Source organism: Mytilus edulis, chromosome 5 (genome assembly GCF_963676685.1).
Source record: "Mytilus edulis chromosome 5, xbMytEdul2.2, whole genome shotgun sequence".
NCBI classification, from domain to species: Eukaryota; Metazoa; Mollusca; class Bivalvia; order Mytilida; family Mytilidae; genus Mytilus; species Mytilus edulis.
In genome coordinates this window covers 24,712,478-24,731,038 of record NC_092348.1, presented here as the reverse complement: position 1 = coordinate 24,731,038, position 18,561 = coordinate 24,712,478, and the positions used below count along the sequence as shown (strand labels likewise).

The 18,561-nt window shown below is 31.7% G+C and overlaps 1 protein-coding gene across 1 annotated transcript; it reads right to left on the bottom strand.

The window, feature by feature from the left end:
* Nucleotides 1–980: 980 nt before the first annotated feature.
* LOC139523253 (neurocan core protein-like) lies at nucleotides 981–15,955 on the bottom strand. The gene is made up of 13 exons (XM_071317103.1): nucleotides 15,869–15,955; nucleotides 14,690–14,761; nucleotides 12,966–13,164; nucleotides 10,910–11,001; nucleotides 9,688–9,768; nucleotides 8,780–8,864; nucleotides 7,619–7,630; nucleotides 6,964–7,065; nucleotides 6,323–6,337; nucleotides 4,881–4,988; nucleotides 2,483–2,601; nucleotides 1,837–1,936; nucleotides 981–1,218 (listed from the first exon to the last, which is right to left on the bottom strand). The coding sequence occupies exons 2-13, from the start codon at nucleotides 14,750–14,752 to the stop codon at nucleotides 1,007–1,009; spliced, it is 1,188 nt and encodes a 395-aa protein (XP_071173204.1). The 5' UTR covers nucleotides 14,753–14,761; nucleotides 15,869–15,955; the 3' UTR covers nucleotides 981–1,006.
* Between the last annotated feature and the right edge of the window lie 2,606 nt (nucleotides 15,956–18,561).

The following is an 18,561-nucleotide window of genomic DNA, read 5'->3' as shown; positions in this document are numbered from 1 at the left end:
ATGGTCAATTTAGATCTATATAGTAAATCCTTTTAAAAACACATGCAAGGCCGCGACTCAGATCGTCTCGTCGGTTTAAATGCACATTTATTTTTGCATTTCTTAACAAAAAATTCTTACTTTCTGTCAAATGACAAGACAGAACTCAAATAAAAGTTTGTAATAAAGAGTACTAATCAAAGTTATTGAGAAATATCCACCCAAGAGAATTGTCAAAATTTAAGTAAGCGTCATAATTCATTAGACGAATATGGGTGATTTATCACGTATGCGTTACAAAAACAAAATTGAAGAACTCCATGCAAGTATCAACCTTATATGTGAATAAAAATTATAGAAATATTATATATGTTTTGAGCGGAGGTGAAACTAGTGTGCATTTTCCTCCTGCGTAAAATTAATATTTGTTCCTTCTGTTTGCACTGATTTAAATTTATAATGTGTTATTTATACGAGATAATAAATCAGTCAAAAAAGGACAACGATAGCTGGCTTTAGTTATTTGCTCACATACAAAACGTTGAATAAACTCGGATATTATTGTCATTAAATGTGTTTTAACCTACCTTTTCCAGTAAGGAAAAATGCCATATTTTTTTTAAGAAAGAGTCAAGCAGAGACAACTCCATGTTTCTCATTTAATGAAATAATTTAGTTAATCGCTGCGTTTGTGCGTTATTTATGCTCCTATTGTAGTATGTGTATTTTGATAAGTAGTTGATTCTAGTTTTCATGCGTTTTATATAATCAAGACCCTTGATTTAAGTTGTACAATTTATATATAATGTTTGTAGGTAATTACCGTTACTAACATACTGTCGTTAAAACATTCAAAATAAATGGAATTGAATGCATAAAAGTACATACAACGGAGAGAAGTTATAAGGAAATCTGGTAAGGAAACAGAGGGAAGATTTTAATGTTTACAAAAAAACAAGTGTTGATTTCTTCATGTTTCATCGAAAAGATATAAAGAAATCTTGTAAGGGAAAAAGAGGGAAACATTTTAATGTTTACAAATAAACAAATGCTCAGTACTGCATGTTTCATCATTCCACTGCCAACCAAATTGCTGTTTTAGTTCCATACAGTTTTCGTCGTGATATTTGCTACTTGGTTCTCCGTAATGCCAGTTGTCAGTATAATGTGTCACTGATTCCCCGTTTGTCCACTCCCAATGACCTTCCCTTTTTCTATCTGTCGCACCAACCCACCATCCTGATGAAAGAAAATCATTTCAAATACAGCCTTGTTTTTAAAAAGGAATTCCATTTATGAATGCTACAATCGAAATTGTAATTATTTCAAACATTTAGAAGTAAATTACAAAAGCGATAGTTTCATGCAATCGTCACTGAAAGAAAAATGTTCAATGAATGGTCATAACATGTAAAAAAAAAGATTTTTTTTGTGTAACTTTAGCGAGAAGAAAAATGACTCAAAGAGATATCGTCGAGAAAATTTAAAACCTGAATCTTCATACATTTAATTTGAATCACGAAATCAAATCGCCGCGAATTTGGATAGTAAAGGCTACACGCGAAATAAGTGGTTTACAGTATATAAGAGGGATATTGTCAGACTCTTGTAAGAGAAGCTTGAACAAAGGACTTGCATTGCAGTCAGACTATTTTTGTTCTTATTTTTACCGTTTGAAGAATGACCTTTCAATGCTTGTGATGATAGCAATTGAAATTGGTTTTTATTCTTACCATGTGAAGAATGACTTTTCCCGGCATGTGTTGCTAGCATTGTAATTGTTTTTTATTCTTACCATGTGAAGTATGACTTTTCTCGGCTTGTGACGCTAGCATTGTAATTGGTTCTTTTTCTTACCGTGTGATGTATGACTTCTCTCGGCTTTTGACGCTAGCATTCGACTTTCAGTAGAACTTTTTATTACTGCAAGTCTTGCACCGTGACTTCTGCACCATGACTAGAATAGATACGATATTACAATTTCAATTTCAAGTTCTATAGGTTGGCGCCAAATTCATAAAATACATGTCAGTATGTTGCGATTTAGTTATATTTATATAGGGCGTTGCCATACATTAGTTTTATCAGTTATTTCATTGAATATGTACCCCTCAAACTTGTAAAATATGATTCCATATACGTGTTCTTTCATTAATAGTTTGACCCATGGGTTATTTGATAATGTTTGATCCTATTATTAAGTGTTAGCCGGATCCCAACCCTCCCCTAACCTAGGACAGTGGTGTAACAGTACAACATATGAATGAACTATTAAAATCAGTGAAAGAAGGATTAACTCATCAGATGGATAAAAAATACAAATACTACAGATACAAGTGGATGTGGCCGGGTACATGTACATCCCAACAACAATGATGCTTAACACAAAAACACATATGACAAATAGTCAACATAGTTTTCAGGAACGGACTTGAATATTATTGCATAAATAATGTCGTTCTGAATATATTTATTTAACAAATATGGAATATATATTAGTTACCTCAGCGCTATCCCATGACAATGTGTTTGAACTAAAATAGTAACAGTGGTGAGATACACCAGTATAAAGATACTCCCAGCCAGGTTTACAATTACCTGATGTTGGCGGCTGCACGACATCTACAAATATAAGAATACACAGACATGTTTTAGTACTAAAAACAAAACAAAACAAACATATATTTGTGGTATGTGTTATGTAGAACAAACATTAGGCCAAACAAAAGAATGTACATTTACTGTCACATGCTGAAAAAAGCGGAGGTAGGTAGGAATTTTGTTAGTTTTTTTTTTGGCATTGAGTCTATTGGAACAAAATGACGACTTTAACAGTGCTTAATCAAAAATGGTCAAAAACAATTTTAGGACAGGGGATAGCAATTGAAGTAGGTAGAGGAACATGCAGTTAACGCATATACTTTTTTATTTGGCCTTATCTATTACTATTATATCTATCTTATGAGCTTTACTATGATGGAAATGCACTTATCCACTGCCATTCAACTAACATTAAAACTAGACTTTGCATTCGTTGAATAGTCTCAATCCTAAATTAAAGCATAACATATACAAGCACTATAATATGAAGTAGCTATTTATCAAAGGCAATAGTCAAATAAAACTAGACCAACTTTGCCCTGGGTAGCTGAACCTTTGTTCCTCTATAATTTCTAAAATAAATGTAACGGCGATTTTAGTAAAGGAATGTTATAAATCCCGTCAGAATCTAATCATTGAAAGCTATAAAGCATATATTTCTTAAAGTTAGTTGTAATTGTTTCTTATTCTATATATAAACAAAACAATCTCCTAAATTAAAGCATAACATATACAAGCACTATAATATGAAGTAGCTATTTATCAAAGGCAATAGTCAAATAAAACTAGACCAACTTTGCCCTGGGTAGCTGAACCTTTGTTCCTCTATAATTTCTAAATTAAATGTAACGGCGATTTTAGTAAAGGAATGTTATAAATCCCGTCAGAATCTAATCATTGAAAGCTATAAAGCATATATTTCTTAAAGTTAGTTGTAATTGTTTCTTATTCTATATATAAACAAAACAATCTCTTGTCGATAGTGATTATTTAAGTACTTTTAACATCAAATTAATATAAAACATATGTATCATAATATTAGTATATCCTCACCATAGTACACTAATACTCATATGAAATATATAATTTGAACACAAACTGAATTTTAATATCTATGATATTTATGCATCACACTTCTTTCCAAAATAAACCATATTAAGTAAGTCACTATGAAATGTTTCATTACCATAGATATATTTAACTTCAAACATCTTGCATGTGAAGTAGAGCTGGTATGTATGTAATTAGTGCTGTTTTTAGATAATAGAATAAGTGTGCCATTTTGGGCTAATTTTAACTCAAGTTCTTTCAAATTTTTGCGCTTGCTTTGATTTGGTATTGGGGCCGCGGTGGCCGAGTGGTCTAAGTAGTTACTATTTTAATCACTAGCCAGTAAAACTCGGGTTGTGAGATCGAACCCTGCTCGTTCGGGAGCAGACGACTCCAATCTTAATTCACTAGTATTGTCAGTTTTTTCTATCGAAGGTCGGTGGTTTTCTCCAGGCACTCCGACTTGATCAACAAATAAAAACTGGCTGCCACGAAATAGCCCAAAAGTGGTGGTAAAAAGTGGCGTTAAAAAAAAATACAAAAAAATGATATGATATTAGTACAAAGTAAACTGAATTTAAACGAAAGCAAATTTCAAATTTCATTTCAATACTTAAACATGAATATAACCAGATTTTCAATGATATTAAATGTGTTACATTAACACCCAAAACCTTTAAATCTATCAGCATAAGTTTGCTCTTGTACAGTTTTTTTTAAAGTAGCTAGCGCGATAATATTTTACTAATTAAAACACAAAAAGGTTCTACAATTTTTTTTTCTTCTTTAAACCTCATGATTACAATCAGGTAGGTACATTATCTTTTTGCCAATTCCAAAGGTCGAGCAAGAGGACGTGTGTTACCAATGTCTTTATTGAGAAATTCCGGTAAATAAGTACTGGATACTAAAGCAAAATCCATTAAATGTAAATACATCATATTATACACTATGGGAAATTGGACCCCAAAAATGTCTTTGGTTTGGAGTTCTTTTCATTCTCTTTGTTGTTTTAATATCTTTCAAAACTGTTTGTGTTTTTTTTTTTCGTTGTTTTTATATGAAAGTTATGTGGTCATAATTACATTTTTTTTTAAATAAGAAACAAGGATTTTGAACTTTATCTCTTCAAATATTTCAATATAAATGTATTAAAAATTTCTCTCTATGTTCAGTTTGAAATTAACATTTTCATTATTTTTTCCTTGAGCAGAGATGTTGTGTTTGATGACGATAGAGATGTTACTTACGCGCTACATTGCACGTGGTCCCTGTCCACTGTTGCGTACAGGAACAGTAGAAACCGGAAAACCCGTTTGAACAATGTCCACCATTTCTGCACGGATTTGGGTTACAGTCTGATAAAATAATGTGATTATAGTAATCAAATAATATACATTAAATGCAAAATTAATGTATTCTACCATAACAACTTTATAATTGGTCATGATATTTATCACAGTGAAAGTTTAATTTCGAAAATTTCGAATGTGAGCCTGTCCGATCATTTTACAATTAAATTTTAATTTCATCACCGAGAATGAATAAATATCATTATTACAATGCTTGCACATGAATTACCGTGATTTCCCAGTGAAATGAAAACCAATAATTTCTCATGTAAATGAAACATGGTTGTTTCACTCCTCTGACGTCATGATTAGACAACAAAGCATCTGTGAATGCGTAGAAAAATATATAGTTCCTCATATTTTCTACTTTAATTTCACAAAATATCCATTTGTCAATGTAATAAAGAGAATGACTAATCAAAGAATTCAAATAAAAAAAAATGTTGAACTCGTGACCAAACAACACTGATAAGTGATTTCGTCGATGATCATTCTATAATTATAAATGTGTTGAATTTTAAGAACTCGACAGAATAGTCGAAAGCTAGGTAATATTCTTCTATATAAAACCAGTTTAAATGCCTGACGATTTCAAACTTTGAAAAATAGCCTGGCTCAATATTACTAGTTTGTTTGTAAGTGGATATCCTATGTCAGGAACCTTTTCAATTGTTGTTCAATTTGATATTTTTTGTGGATTTTATTATAAGGAGCCTTTGGTGATGACAGCTGAACTGTGAACGGTTATGTATAATTAATTCACAGGATTATGCACACGCAACAATTGCATACACCGATCTTGTTAAGACTGTTTGTTGCAAACCCAGGTATATCCGTTAAGATTATTAGTACATGTACCATAAACGCATGGGTTCGGAGTGCAATCTAAATTATGTGAGAAAAAAAAATGAAATATATCAAAGGATAAAATTCTGTAACTCCATACCAATCTAAAGAAAGATGGAGGCAACTAATAACCTATTTCTGGGAAATAAGGAAATACATTACACAAGTTAAACGTTTTTGTACGTCTGTCCTTTTAACATTGATTCCCGTCAACAGTACTTTCATTTAAAATTATATATATTAATATTAAGTATGGCTGCTTGCTACAGTTTCTGCAATCTAATAGTAAATTTTGTAACTTGAAAGAAAAAATATTATACTCCGGACATATACAAATCCATCAAATGTACCTCTCAAAAGTGACTAACTATACACTTACAATGGATGTGATCTACTAGTAGAATAATAGGTATGTTAGTGTATATATTAGTCAAAGTAATAACATCCTCGAATTTGCAAAATTTATTTGACAGTAGTAAAATTTTATAACTTACGATCGACAACAACACCTGTAAAATAAATTTGGAAAAATATCTAAATTTTGTGTGCGATACCAAGGTTGCTTTCAAAGTTCACAAGCCGTAATGAACTGACAAAGCCCAGATAAAAGAAAGGAAACGAAATGAAAAACAAGTACACTATAGATATCAAAGACTGATCATAACGCCTTACACAAATATCTAATTTGATGCCTCTCTGAATTACACACTGAGTGTGAGAGGAGACGAAGCTACAGAGGGAGGCTAAATGTATTCGTAAAACATGGCTTTTAGTGAATTCATATATCAATTATATCACAGAACAAACTCCTTATATACAAGATATACATGTATATAAATAAATACAAAACAAGACCTTATCTTAAACGCATAGTTTATATATATATATATATATATTATGCGACATTGACATGCCATTGTTCTGATTAACTTAAAAATACACTTTAAGATTCCTTAATGATATTGACATTTTGCAAACGTATTTGTTCATAATAAAAGAATGTATGGGTATTTCTACATTTCGCTACATTTGCATGCAAAATAATGAAATGTATTTATTTATTTCAAGAGATAATTAATTCAATAAAGGAGTAATGTATATGAAATAATTTCCATTTAATATTGTGTATACTTACGTGTACTGCATGTTAGCCCAGTGAACCCTTGTAGACATGCACAGGTATATCCAGCAATGTTGTTAACGCATTTTCCGTGTTGACATGGATTCGGACTGCAATCTATTATATTGCAAAATGGACAAAAGAGTTGACAGGAAACAATAGTGTGTACCAATTATGTTAAACGGTACAAAAAAGTCACTGTTTCTTTCTTTTCACTTATCATGTTTATATATAAATATATATGAAAATATGGTCTCACAAATTTGACTAATATCCCTCTCATCATCTTAAAGTTCAAATAGTAGTTTTGTACCATATCTTAGGAGTTTCACGCGTTGTTTTGTGTGATTGTTTTGGGTTTCAGATGTTTTAAGATCAAAATACTTAAACTGTTATTTGGTATACCAAAATGAAATAACTGTGCAAAATTATTTAGATAACCATTTATAAGCAATGTTTTTAAAGTTCTTATTAAAAGATACAGTTATGTCGGATAAAGTTTAATGTCTAGAGTTTCAAATAATATGTTACACATTTTATTTTTATTTTCTGAAAGTTTTTTGGAAGACTCTACCTCAGGTCTAAATTCATGCAACTTCTTCATTTAAATCGTAATGTAATTCTTTTCTAAAGGGGCGGCTGTTGTATGGTTTAGTGAAGTTGTACTTACGGTTAACTTGCACTGAAACAAAACAAATCTTATATTACCATACTACATACTCAATATCATTTAAAATGTTGTAAATCGTAAATGAGATTCCTTTACCATTGGCGTTTCTAAAGTGATATAAAATGTCTATGATCCTGAAAATAAAACTCACGTGTACAATGCAAGACAGAAGGTACCATTTTCAGTCTCATAGAAGCATGGAAGGGTTTTCATATATAACGGAAATATTTTTAAAAATGCATCCCATGTTTGTTACTCAAGCAAAGAATCGTTTACAGTAACACGAAGGGTGTCACGTGTGGTTGAGCATTTGTTCATTCTTTTCTAGAACATGAGATCAACCCCGTTTTTAAGTGGCGTTCGTGTTGCTTGGTGTTTAGCTTTTTATGTTCTGTTGCTTAACTTTTGTTTGTCTTAGTGTCGTTACTAGTTCTTAAACATGGTGTCCAATATTTCGATTTTGTATCTCCCATATTTAACCCCACCGCTTACGATGAAGCAGGCTTGTAACCACTGGACTTTGTCCGTCCAAAATACATTGAGTACAAAACTTTCAAAAGGTTTACTTGACTACAACGCATGTGAATTATTATATATTTTTTCTGCAACTTGACTATGTTGAGTTGTAGCAATTTTCACATACGCAGTACAGCCACCTCCTGTTTGTCGATAGTTTGAATTTTACGACATTAATTATACAAGGCAGACTTTTATCAAACTTTCCGTAGCGTCTATGAAGGTATTATTTTATATTTGGTCTTATAATTTTATATTGTTGTGTTATAGTGTGTATGCAATTATTACATCTGCCGTGCAACCACTTCCTGTTTACCAATAATTTGGAATCTTACAACCGTTACTTTCATTGTACAAGGAAAGTTTTCATCACATGTTTTGTCTTGCCTGTAATGATTTTTAGTGATGATTCAGTACACATGTTAACCCAGTATCTGCGTGGTGTGACACAATTCGTCTTGTCATTTATATACAAGTCAACTATTCTATCGTTTATTTTTAAATTCCAGTATTTAAATATTTAAATAATGATTGTAACAATTTTGAATTCAGCATTTTCCTTTGTCTTTTTGACGTTGCGATCGTGGAATCGTGACCATAATCAATTTTATAAATCATTTTCAAGAACAGTATCACTAAATATACCTGCTCCACACTCTCTGTTACAAAGATCCCAATCACAGCAGGAAATCGTACATTTAGGTCCATGAACTGAATGAATTAGGCGACACTGAAATTTGCGATATAAATCATCTCACATGCAAATAGTATAAGTCATATGTAAGCGTTTTAAATTACATTGTAATACGTACATTAAAAGAGCCCATATCACATTCACATGCACACACTTGCAGAAATTAAAAGAGTATTCTACTTTAATGACTTGACTTGAAACCAATTTTGATAAAATAAACATATGTATGTACCAAGAAAAGAAAATGGTATATTGTATCTTTCAATCAGTTGTATTGGGGTTTAGAGCTGGTATGTCAGTAACTGGTAGTAGTCCTTTGTTATTTTATGTATCATTTTCATTTCGTTTAGTTTCTGTTACCTATTATGACATCGGTCTCGGATTTCTTTTAAACTGAGTTTTTCTGTGCGTATTTGCTGTGTGTGTTTTTTTATATATAGGCTAGATATATATGGGTAGGTTGAGATCTCACAAAACATGTTTAACCCCGCCGAAGTTTTGCATCCGTCCCAAATCAGACGTTTTTGGCCTTTGTTAGTCTTCACGGATTTTTAATTATAGTCTCTTTGCGGTGTTTAGTATGACGTCCAGTTTCGTTGAATGTGTACACAATTTTGTTTGGGGGCCAGCTGAAGCACGTCTTTGTGTGCAGGATTTTCTCGCTGTGCTGAAGACCCATTGGTGGCTGTTGTTTGCTTTTTGGTAGGGTTGTTGTCTCATTAACACATTCCCCATATCAATTCTTAATTCTATGTCTATAACAATATTGATAATGCTTATTGTTGATAGTGCAGAAAAATAAGCACAATACTGAAAAAAACTTTGTATACTGTTAATACAATGGGTTTTAAACGGTTACCACGTCTTTTCGTCGACATGACGATGACCATGCGATACTTGTTTGACCAAGACCAACAGGATGTTGTTGTACAAAACATTCCTGAAAAATATCAAGGCACGAACTGTTATAAAGTTTCTATAACCAGTAGCTTATACAAACATACCTTTATTTTCACTGAGATAACTGAACTATTAAAGTTTATATGTTAACCTGAGGTCATAAGAATATCACTTGAAATCATATATCAATGGGTTTTCAAGATTTTTACATTCTCGATACATACTTTATATCATAAAGTATGTCTTTACACTGAGTATTGTAGAATCAATATCATTCTTAATGAGATATGAAATGTGAACATTGTAACTTTCAGTTCTCTATAACTTGAAATCGTACTACATTTGTTTCATCAACTTTGTATTACTATTAGGTTGTTTCTGTCTAAAATAAGAAATAGCGACGAGAACTTATTCGAAAAACTGGATAAGATGGGGTTTGTTTTCATCAAGTTGTCAGTAACGCTGCCTGAGAGAGTTTGAACTTAGCTTTTATGATTTCTTTATTTATAACCGAATAGTTTTTGAATAGTTTTTTTAATAGATTGTGATAACCATGTCAGTAGCCCTGATTATTTACTAGTTGGTGATATGCTCCGAATTTGATATTCTGGAAATTCAAGAGCAGTATTATCTACAAGATGAAATAACAAAACTACCGAAATTCCAAGAAAAATCAAAAACAGAAAGTCCGAAATCAAATACCAAAATCGAAAGCTCAAACACATTAAGCGAATAGATATATACAACTGTCATATTCTTGACTTGGTACGGGCATTTCTATAAGGAAATGAAAATTGATTAATTCTATAATTGCTTAATTTTGTGTTTCCTACGCGTTTGTTGATGCATTAATCTGATCAGCGTTATATAAAAATTACTTGTTTGAAATAAACTTTAATACTACGACTGCAAGATCAAGATAAAACAATTGAAACATCATTACTTATACCAAATATAGATTTTGGAATATATTTCCTTAACTGTTGAAATAGAAACAATTCTATTTCCTTGAGTATTATGAAACACATTATTAATTGATATTAAAAAAAACTTCTTGTCCATATCATGAAACGCAAAACATTCAGTTTAGACAAGTTGAATCGTAAAGAGGTCATCGCAAAAACAAAATTAAAACTTAGAGATTTCAACATGCTTTGAAAATATAAAGAACTCGAACAAACCTCGCCAGAGCCACACAATTTGATATCATTACAGCTGGTAGGGTCTTGTTCATAGTTACATGCGAAGCACAAAGTTCCAGTGTGCTGAAAAACTGAAATATAATGATTACCATTGTTGTTTCGAGAATAGTGTAAGTTTCAATAATTAAAGTTTGACAACATTGTCTCAATATACAAATAAATTATTAATTGATAAATATATGAGTGAAAGCACTTCTTACAAAACATGGAATTTGTCATTGTATTTTGGGAATAAAGTAATTTAACAAAAAGACCAAATATCGATGAAAATTCTAAACGGAAGCTCCTTAGGCAAAAAGCCCAAACACATCAAACGAATTGATAACAAATGCCATATTCTTGACTTGGTATATGCATTTTCTGATGTAGAAAATGGTTGAATAAAATTGGTTTTATAGCTAGCTTAACATCTCACTAATGAATAAATATGAAATCACCAGCTGTGTAGGTTAGAGTTCAGAAGTATTATTCAACAAAAACAAAAGTCGAAAACGGTTTCTTAATATCAAAACAAATGTAAGCTATGCTACAAATTTGATTTTCTAGCAGATAGCTATAACTTATCTTCAATCCTAAAAAGTATATTTTTTAATATTAATTTGAAGAAAAGAAGATGTTGAAAAATATCTAATACATCTCACCAAAATAGATTTATTGATGTTCAGTAGTTGTCGTTTGTTGATTTGGTTCATTAGTGTTTCTGTTTCTCGTTTTTTTATAAAAATTTGACAAATGGTTTACCCGTTTAATTCTATCCTAATTCTATCTTATTTTTGAGAAATCGTTTCAGAAATTCAAATGTGACTTCACTTTGTGCGTTGAACTGGCTTTGGCTAACTCGGCTGTGTATTTTTATGTGCTGGCATTTAGGTTGTTTTATGTAAAGTATCCGTTTTTATTCCGTGGTTAGTCACCACTTCGGTTTTATCATGTATATCGTTTATATAGTCATTTTTATAAAATTAACTGTTTGCAAAAGTATGGATTATTCTAAATAATAAGGATGTTCTTATTCCAGGCAGAAAATCCTAGCCGTATTGGTCACAACTTTTTAGAACTTTTGGTGCTCTTCAACTTTGTACTTGTTTTGGCTTTCAATCTTTTTTAATCTGAGCGTCACTGGTTAGTCTTGTGTGGACGAAGCGCACGTCTGACGTATTAAATTTTAAACCAGGTACCTTTAGTTAGCTAAGTCGTGTGTTTCTATGTCCTATATTTTCTCCCATTTATTTTTATTGTAGTCCTAATATGAAATGTTGTAATTTTAATGTTATATTTAACATTGTCATTAAATCAGGAGGTTTGGTATGCCAGGTTTAACCCACCATTTTTTTTTTAATGTACTGTACCAAGTCAGGAAGATGGCCATTGTTATATTATAGTTCGTTTTTGTGTGTGTTACATTTTTAATGTCGTGTTTCTGTTGTGTCGTTGTTCTCTTATATTAGATGCGTTTCCCTCAGTTTTAGTTTGTAACCCGGATTAGTTTTTTTCTCAATCGATTTATGAATTTCGAACAGCGGTATACTACTGTTGCCTTTATTTAAATGGTTTTACTCTAGTCATTCCTTGGGGTCCTTTATAGCTTTATGTTCAGTGTAAGCCAATGATTCGTGTTTCAGACCGTACTTTGACCTTTAATGGTTGACTTAGACACCTTGTGAATTGGACGGAGAGTTTTTTCATTGTCACTCATACCACATCTTCTCATATCTATGTTCCCTGTATAAGATATTTTATAAGAGAGTTACATACCTTTCCACACAGTGAGCCAGCATTACAGATATCTGAGTGACAACATTGGTTACAGATATCCCTCTCACCAGTCAGCGATCGATACTTCACTGACTAATGAATTCCTTGTATGAGATATTTCATAAGAGAGTTAATCACATGTTGTTCCACACAGGGAGCCAGAATTACAGATATCTGAGTGATAACATTGGTTACAGATATCCCTCTCACCAGTCAGCGATCGATACTTCACTGACGGATGAGTTCATTGTATGAGATATTTTATAAGAGAGTTAATTACCTGTTGTTCCACACAATGAGCCAGCATTACAGATATCTGAGTGACAACATTGGTTACAGGTATCCCTTTCTCCAGTTGAAGATCTAGACTTCACTGACAGATGTCGCACATTCAGGTTTTTGTTTGTAGAGTTACTGTCGAACATTTCATTTTCTCGCTTTCCAAAAATCGTGCTCCCAGAAGACCCACACTTATTTGACTATTTAAAGTAACTTAAGAATTAATGATCATATATTAATATAAATATTCATTTCAAAGTTATATATAAGTTGCTGTAGGGAACAGGCTTCATTTTCAATTTTACCACAAATTCTCCACCATATATTTACATTGCGGCAGTGAATATATTTCTTATTGTGTATGTTTAATTTTACTGTGATTTGTTGCGACTGTCAAACAAGTGAGAGGTTTAGCTAGCTACACAGCTACTTTTGCATAGGTACCATTTCTATACTTAAAATCTGTAGTACAGGAAATTTACTTTTAATAATAAGTATTATTTCTTTAGTTTTAAATTATTGTAATATTAAGGTAGCTGTATTTTACAGTACTTTATTTGTACTTAAAATTTAGGTCCAGAAATAATACCAACAATAATCACAATATTCCGTTTTTGAAAATCATAATTTTAAGAGATTTGAAATAGACCAAACTTTCAAAATGATGCAAATGTAACGGTGTAACCAAAAATATGAAGTACACAACAAGTGCTTTAAAATACAGGTACATAAATATTACAATAATTTTAAGGTAGCAGAATAGTACTGAATATTAAAAGTATATTTTCAGTACTATATCTTTTTGGTACAGATATAGTACCTATGCAAAAGTAGCTGTATATAAAACCAAGTTCAAGCCAGCATTTTCTACATAAAAATGCATGTACTAAGTCAGGAATATAACAGTTGTTAACTATTCGCTTTATGTGTTTGAGATGTTGATTTTACTATTTGACTAGGGACTTTCCTTTTTTGAATTTTATTCGGAGTTAAGTATTTTAGTGATTTTATGTTTGGTTGTTTAATTTGTTCTTATCTTAGTCAGTTTAAACAATTGATTTCAGATAGAAGGTACTAAAATCATTATTTTCATTCGTATACTTGGATATGTCAAATAATAGTAGTAATAAATGATAGCACTTTTCGAAGTCATAGAATAATTTGTTTTCAGTCCCTCTGTCACTATCGCAAATTTGAAATTTGTGTACTCTCCCGGAGCACGTGAAATCACCCCGGATTCTTGGTTGTGTTTGTGTTCTCAGTTTTTGGTACGTTTTCTATGTTGTGTTTGTGTACTATACTTTGAGTTTTGGACTTCCTTTATGCTTTGGCGTTGTCAGTTTATTTTCGACTAGTGAGTTTGAATGTTCATTTTGTACCTTTCGCCCCTATTTCACATAATTTTTACAATGGCACATTTCAAGGCTAAAAGGAAATTGGTATTAGATTTTTGGGTTTGAAATGTGATTCCTTTATCCGTCATTTTGAAGGCCAAAGACAACCCGGTTTGATGCGGGGACAAAAAGCATTTTTCACACAATTAATTTCCTTGGAAGTTCAGTTCTTTTCGATCATTTAATAATTTCATAGCTTTTACATCTTTATTTTGGGACCTCTTTTCTTCCAAAAAGTACAAAGGGTTAGGCGCTTATATATATAGGATCCATATGTGCTATCAAGTTCTATGTTCGTTTATAATCAAGTAATATTAACACCATATTTTACCTCTGGAAGACTGCACCCCAAGTCAAACAATGTGTGGCCGTCATATGTAACATATTCTCTCATACTGCAGATCTAAAATCAATAGATGTATAATCTATACGTACAGTGTACAATGTACACAATTTGGTTAATTTGACATACATTAGACCGTTAGTTTTCTCGTTTGAATTGTTTTACATCTGTCATTTCGGGGCCTTTTATAGCTGACTACTGTAAATTCAGAAAATAATACGATATTTTTATTATTGCGAAATATGCGACAGGGTTATTATCGCAAAAATTTAAACTCGCATTTTGAAATTATTTATATGAATTACTCTGGATTTTTCTCCCTATCGCAAAAACTGAAATTGCATTTAAGTCTTAAATAACAAATTAGGAATAATAAATGCACGCAATAATTTCTGAATTTACAGTATGTGGTATGGGCTTTGTTCATTATGAAGACTGTATGGTGGCCTATAGTTGTTAATTTCTGTGTCATTTGGTCTTTTGTGGAGAGTTGTCATACCACATCTTCTTTTTGATATTGATATGTTTGCTAATTAATTAATCATACGCAATGTTTCCATGTGTGTCCATTTTTTAAATAATCCTAAACAATAGCCTTATTGAGAGCACAAATTGTATGTTACCAAAGATGTTTTGTTTGGGGTTTTTATGTTAGTTTTTTTTTTATCTTTTAAACGAGTGATAATTAATACAAATGCATCCTCTCAGATCATCATTAGACACAATATCACTTTTCCTTTTCCATTGTTTTTAAAATGTTATAATTAAGATATGCTAACTAACACAAATGAAAATAGTGGTCTAGGAGAAAAACGTTGTTTCTTCATTTTTTGTTTTACACATTTACATTCGCAATATACAGCACTGATACAGAAATAAACGTGTCATTATCCTTCCATTTGCACAAAGGCATGTATGTGCTTTTTATTGGAAATGTCATGTATAAATGATTGGAAAAACACATGTAATAAATTCGTACGATAAAGTATTGCCAAGTGATTTTCCAGAATTTGTGAAATGGTCTATAATTCATCAATTAAATATATCACAAAATTGATAGCCTTTTATGTTGTTATGTCTTTTCTGGTTACTGTTATATTTATATTTTAATAAAAATGTATTCATCATCCATGTAGAAATAAGAGTCTGCTGTATTTAATTATTTACCTCATTTCTACCACATTGTACGACCTTGGTGCAAAATGTTGGATTCGGTACTCCGCTGCACTGTAAACAAATGGGTGAACCGGAAACCCCTTCGAATAATGAAAAAGACTTTTTTTAAATTGAAAAGACATAGCTATAACAATTGCAAAACAACATCTGAATAACAAAAAAAGCCTTTTTTAATGCATAAATATTTGCATAGAAATGTATTCATCTATCAGCAAGGTGAACGTTATAGCAATTAAAACTGAAAATAAGACGTGGTAGAATTAGTTATCAAAGGTACCAGGATTATAATTTAGTACGCCAGACGCGCGTTTCGTCTACATAAGACTCATCAGTGACGCTCATGTTAAAATATTTATAAAGCCGAACAAGTACAAAGTTGAAGAGCATTGAATCAATTCATTTTTTTTTAAATTAAAAAAAAAAAAAATTTGTGTTGTCATACAATACGAAGACATAAGAAAAAAATCATCCATTTAGAATAATCAAACCCGAGTATTCATTTGCAGTGTCAGTATATTATGAAAATAAATTTTAAAAATATTTTAGAAGCAGAGAAAACATTGAATAACTAATCATAACCTCTTTTTTAGTTAATAAAAAGTCATCAAAGGTACCAGGATTATAATTTAGTACGCCAGACGCGCGTTTCGTCTACATAAGACTCATCCGTTACGCTCAGATCAAAATAGTTGTAAAGCCATACAAGTACAAAGGTGAAGAGCATTGAGGACCTAAAATTCCAAAAATTGGTGCCAAATACGGCTAAGGTAATCTATAAGGTAATAGCTATTATTCTTGTGTTTCTCTGTGCTATATGTTCACCTATTTATTTGTATTGTAGTCCTGCAATGTTATGTTGCCATTTTAATGTTATATTTAACATTGCCATTAAAGCAGGAGGTTTGGCATGCCACAAAACCAGGTGCAACCCACCCTTTTTTTTCTCTAAAAAATGTCCTTTACCAAGTCTGAAAAATGGCCATTGTTATATTATAGTTCGTTTCTGTGTGTGTTACATTTTAATAGTGTGTTTCTGTTGTGTCGTTTGCTTCCTCTTATAATTGAGGGTGAATTCACATTGCTATAAGACGTGTCACGGTACTTTTCTGTCCCAAATTCATGTATTTAGTTTCGATGTTATATTTGTTATTCTCATCGGAATTCGTCTAATGCTTAGTTCGTTTCTGTGTGTGTTACATTTTTATGTTGTGTTTCTGTTGTGTCGTTGTTCTCCTCTTATATTTAATGCGTTTCCCTCAGTTTTAGTTTGTAACCCGGAGGTTTTTTTTTTCTCTATCGATTTATGAGTTTCGAACAGTGGTATACTACTGTTGCCTTTATCTGTTCCGGGAAAAGAAAATCCTTAGGGTAATTTTTTAATTACATTGCATTTATTGTCTATCCCCATTCACTGACGGGATCTCGGTTTGATAAGACAAGCAATGTGATTTATATATAAATAGGTAACTATAATATTTTCATCTTTTATGATATATTGAATTAAAATGAACCTATACAAACACCGCCTCTACGCCAATACACACCATGTACAGTGGTTTACATAGAATGTAACAACGAGAATAGGCTTTATCCCACAAACAAAAGCAACGAACGGTGTTGTTGCATATTTTACGTTTAAGAAAATTTTCAAAAGAAAAAGTACGAGACACAGCGTAAAACATCTTGTCGTTGATGCAACAAAGCTTGAGTTCTGTAACTGAGGTTCCTTTTCGCTTTAAATTTGCAGCTATCCCTTTCATTTACATATAGTAGAGTTTATAAAAATAATAAAACTCTTCATTAACTAAGTGCGTCCGAATCAATTTTCGGGATATACATTCATTAAGAATGATCAAACATTTGAGAGGTTTGAGTGTATAGATAAGTAGAAATCTTTTGTATCCGTCGTTGAATATTTCTTGTCAAACGAAGATGTTCGTTTGAGCCTGGAAAATTAAATATCACGAGAAGTATCTATTCCCCAGTTATGAAAATGGCATACATGAATACTAGTATATCACTTCCATCATAACAGGCCTTAAATTGTGAGTGGACCTTTCCAAGAAATCGCATTAACAAACCTGTTGTCTGGCCAAATAACTGCAATATCAACAAGGAGAACAAATCTGAAATATTCAATATACATTTTCATAAATTGTATTGTCGAGTTGTGTCAATCTTTTACCGAAACAAAACGGAAGAAATGTTCTTGATTCTTTTTTATTATTTATAACTTTGAAATGAGCGCTTTTGAACTTATTATAAAATGAAGAACATAATAAAATTGATAATAGAAACAGGGAATTTGTCAAAGAGACAACAACTCGACCAAAGAGCAGAAAACAGCTCAAGGCCACCAACGTGTCTTCAACAGTGCGTGAAAATCCCACGCCCGGGGTTGGACTTTAGCTGGCCCCTAAACATAAATGTTTACAAGTTCATAAAAAATGGATCTCACACGTCAATCTAAACTCCAAATCATTTAAGGTTTATGTACCCTTCTGTAGCCATTTTTGTACGAATTTTTCAAACCTCAAATGTATCAAAACTAAAGATATAATAAATAATAGAGATAGGCCATTTAGTACATGTTCCAAGGGGAAACTTGATGCAAAGCATTATGTTTTACTATTTCATTGCATTTGATAGAAAAAGAGGACTTTGTGGCAAATAAATCAAGATTT

Excerpts from the sequence above, each read along its gene's own strand:
- LOC139523253 (XM_071317103.1), bottom strand. The coding sequence starts at position 14,752 with ATGAGAGAATATGTTACATATGACGGCCACACATTGTTTGACTTGGGG. Across the intron at positions 9,769-10,909 it reads AATTGTGTGGCTCTGGCGAG|GAATGTTTTGTACAACAACA; the intron begins GTTTGTTCGAGT and ends GATATTTTTCAG. Across the intron at positions 2,602-4,880 it reads GACCACGTGCAATGTAGCGC|ATGTCGTGCAGCCGCCAACA; the intron begins GTAAGTAACATC and ends TTATATTTGTAG.